Source organism: Alligator sinensis, unplaced genomic scaffold, assembly GCF_000455745.1.
Source record: "Alligator sinensis unplaced genomic scaffold, ASM45574v1 scaffold215_2, whole genome shotgun sequence".
Taxonomy (NCBI): domain Eukaryota; kingdom Metazoa; phylum Chordata; order Crocodylia; family Alligatoridae; genus Alligator; species Alligator sinensis.
The window spans coordinates 1,235,022-1,238,914 of NW_005842400.1; the positions used below are offsets into that span (position 1 = coordinate 1,235,022).

General features: G+C 49.1%; 1 protein-coding gene across 3 annotated transcripts in view; it reads left to right on the forward strand.

Annotated features, from left to right (window-relative positions):
- CSNK1E (casein kinase 1 epsilon) overlaps positions 1 to 3,893 on the forward strand; it is a 25,420-nt gene that overhangs the window by 400 nt on the left and 21,127 nt on the right. For all 3 annotated transcript variants that reach the window (XM_006029854.3, XM_006029853.3, XM_025211330.1), the window contains exon 2: positions 3,417 to 3,504. In XM_006029854.3, the coding sequence (XP_006029916.1) occupies positions 3,429 to 3,504 (76 nt within the window). In that variant the 5' untranslated portion in view covers positions 3,417 to 3,428. The remainder of the gene's footprint in view (positions 1 to 3,416; positions 3,505 to 3,893) is intronic.

Genomic DNA, 3,893 nt, shown 5'->3' on the forward strand with positions numbered 1-3,893 from the left:
AAAAGGAGAAAAATAATCCCAGGGTGGACTGTGACTTTGTTTTGCAGCTGTGGGGGGGCGGGGGTAGCAAGGGCTTTTTAGCTGTCTTGTTTATTCCTTTTTTCCCCCCTTTTTAAATTTTTGTAGGGTTTTTTGTTTGTTTGACTGTCCGGGTGTGTTGTATGCGTTTGTTGTATTGGTGTGTGTTGCTTCTTTCTTCCTTTTGGAACTGCGGGAGGGGGCTTGGGGGCCAGCAGGGCCTCTGTTTGTTTGGCATTCAAAGCTAAATACACCTCCCCCCTCCCCATTTTAAATTCTGTCCTCTTGTTTCCTTACCCTGCTTTCTTTTAAGAAAAAGCCAGGTGTAAATCCTTAATAATCCACAGACAAGGCAGCCTTGGTTACACACATACTTTCCCCTTCTTGCCAGGGCTCCCTTCTGTCCAGCAGCCTCCATTATGTAGCTGGCCAACTCTTACTCAATATTCGTTCTTTGGGCTTGTGGAGTCTCTGGGTTCCTCGCAATTTTTTTTTTGGGGGGGGGGGGTCCATTTATTTATTTATTTATTTTTAAAAGATTGCATGCTCCTTGCTAGTTTCTGGGCTGTCACACATGTGAGGAGGTTGATTGTGTGTCTGTGCGTCTGTCTGTCATGGGTTTTTTAATGTGAGGCTCAATGTGCGTGTCTACATGTGTATTTATATAATATAAAGTAGGATTGGTGCATAGCTCTGTGCGCACACAATACTGATGGCAGTGTAGTATTTCTAAGCTTGTGTGGTGTGCTGTAGGTGTGTGTGTATGTGTAATGGGGATATTAATATACATATATAATCCAACAGACCGCATACTTGAAGTGGGGGTGTGAATCCTTTATGGAAAACCAAAGGATGTAACAAACTAAATGGTTGTCCTGTGAGCCCTGCGAGTTGGAGAGCACAGGCCTGACAGCAGGGTAGGTGGGGTAAGGGTCTCCTTGTTGCTGTTTTCTTAAAGACGCACCTGAAGGTTGGGATGAAAATGGAAACTACTAGGGGTGGGGAGGGCAGGAGAGGGCTGGTAAATCTTCTAAGGCCTGGAGCAGGTCTTGGGGTAAGCATAAGTTTTGGCCCTTGCAGTGAGTTCATTCTTCTGCTGTCTCAGTGCTCCCCTGTACTGTGCCCCTTCTAGGGCTCTGCCTCCCAAGCTGTACTAGTGGGAGTCGCAGTAGGAAGCATGATCATGATCTATTATTTTGTGTACCACTTGCCAAGCCACCTGAGTGTGTCTCCTTGGATTTCCCTTTGTAGCCTCTTTCCTTGCTGCAGAGCTGTGTGGGGTACCCCTGATCTTTGCTCAGTCTGTCCCAGGAGGTAAAAGAACTAGAACTGGGCATGGAATAGTTCCAGGGTAGGGGATAGATTCGTTTCGGTATAGAGGCCACAGAGCTCAGCCCTGGTGGGAATTTTAGTTGCTCTTGGGATTCAAGCCTGGGAATGGCAGCGCAGTTTCCGGCATAACAACGTGGGGCACTACTCTCCAAGTTTTGGGGCCCAAATGCGGGAACTTTGCTAGGCCTTGGTGATCAGTATTAGACATGGCACCAGGGCAGTGTGCTAACCCTTAGGATGCCAGGCCTGGCCAACATCTGCCTTCGCAGGCCCTGGCCCCAGGCTGTCACTGATGCTACAGGTTGCTAAGGTCTAGGTATTGGAAGGGCGATCAAGCCAGAAGTATGTTACATAGGGTGACAGACCCCACTGCCTGATTCTCTGATAAAATTCTCTCACACTCCTTGTGGTTTTGTTCCCAGGGCTCTCTGCTTATGCACCTTATTCCACAAGTCATAAGGGTTTTATAATCTCTAAATGGGGAGAAACTTGTGCACATCGGCAAATATTGGACAAGGGGACTCCACCTCTTGGTGTTTGTGTACGTGTGTGTGTTTGTAGCTTCTGGTGATGGGAGCTCATCTTTCAGGGTTCATGATGTCCCCTGAATGCCTTGATGGGATTATTTTCCTGCCTGTTTTTCCAGCCCAACCGCTTTTCTGTCTGTAATCCCATCTCCTGGGGCAGGAGAAGCAGCTCTAGCTTTAGGCTGATAGTGTGCTCAGAACCCTATTGCTGGGATTATTTTTGTCTCCCAGCAACAGAGCCAGTCCCCTCTTCAAAGATACTTTTTCTCCACTGGGCCTCAGCAGGGGAAAGTTCCTCTGGTCTTGTTTTGAAACTCTGAATCACTTTCCCCACCTTTCCCAGGTGCTTGTTCCCCATTGACTTGGAGTCTGCTTTCTGTATGCTAATCATGCAACTTTACACAAACTAGCAATACAGCAGGATCCTCTAAAAAGAGCTCTTTTCTCTCTTCCTCGGACTTGAGCAGGGAAAAACTCCAGGTTGTGACCATCCAGGGTAAAATTGCTGGGGAACCTTTAGGTCACCATTTGGCAGAGGCCTGCTCAAGGAGATGGGTCCTGCAGCGCACCCTAAGGTGGTAAGGCTGGGGCTGGGTCTCTGGTGGGAGCAAGTTCTGGAGTCATGGGCCCTCCACCGAGAAGGAAACGCAAGAAGAATGACTCGGCTGAGGGTAACGTCCTTTAGGGGGGCTCTGCGTGCATTTTTAAGGGGTTGCACGTACTTAGTACTCACGTACTTAGACCACATAAAAGAATGGAGGAGGGCTGAGCTGTGAAGGAAACCCACCCTGGTGTACTTTAATGCAGGCCAAGGGATCTACCAGGGTAATGGAAACCATGATCTCCAGTGTGGAAACGTGCAGGAACATGAAAATATATTGGCTTTCTGGTTTTTGGAACATTTCCTTTCTTTCTGTGCCCCCCGTCCCCTGTGCAGAGGGGTAGGACTGCCGGCCCTGTGCGGAGCTCAGGCTCGTGGAGCCGTTGGTTCCAGGGTGTAACTGCCACAGCAGTGCCAGGCCCTTTGCTGACAGGGAATCCGGGCTAGGGCAGGGGACTCGCACCCCTTCCATCTTGGCGTCTGTTTTGAGACTAGAACCTTCCAGGGTTGCGTTACGTTAGGCTGCCATGTATGAGGCTGGTCCTGGTGATTTAATATTGCTTCTTTCCACACTGCCCAAACCCTCTTTATATTCCTTTTTTTTTTCCTGCCCAATTCTTTGAAGGCATGATGGAGCAGGGCGTCCAGCTTAGTTCTTCTATGTGGCAATACAGAACCCTAAACTGATAGAGATTCGGTTTTGCCTTTGCAGCATCCCCAGCTCCTGCTGGCCTTGAGTGGGACAAGGCATGGACTCCGGGGTTTTTTGATGTGGCATTTCTGACATAATCACCTAGGATGCCAAGCCTGACTCCTGCAAAGCTTCTGTCCTAAGGAAGGGGACTAACCATTACCCCAGGTCTCTCATGCCATCACATTTGAGGCACTTGCTTCCTGTTTCTGCTCTGACTCTGCATTTCCTTTGCTTCCTTTCTCAGTGCTGCTGAACGATGGAACTCCGAGTGGGGAACAAGTACCGGCTGGGCCGGAAGATTGGGAGTGGTTCCTTTGGAGACATTTACCTGGGTAAGTGACGCTCTGTTTGTACTTTGAGCTGTGGGGATATATCTTTTAAACTCTGTGGTGCTGCTTGTCTTAATGGGTAATGATTTGTGGAGGGAATATAGGGTAGGGAGGGAGGGTGAGCCCCAAAGGTTACATTGCTGGCTGACTTCCCTAGCCCTTCTCACTACTGAAAGCCCTTCCCCAAGGGGCTGGGATTCGGTGAAGACCAGCTTGGTCCAGGCTGGCGAGTGGAAGGAACTGGCTTGCCAAACTGATAAGGAACTGGACTGCTCTGGACATGTTTGTCAGACCCATTGCAAATCCTGTTTCTCTTCCTGTCCCTCAAGCTCTTCAGTGTGGTGTGTTGCCTTCCTCAAAGGAAACACGGTCAGTGTGAGAGACTGTTAATA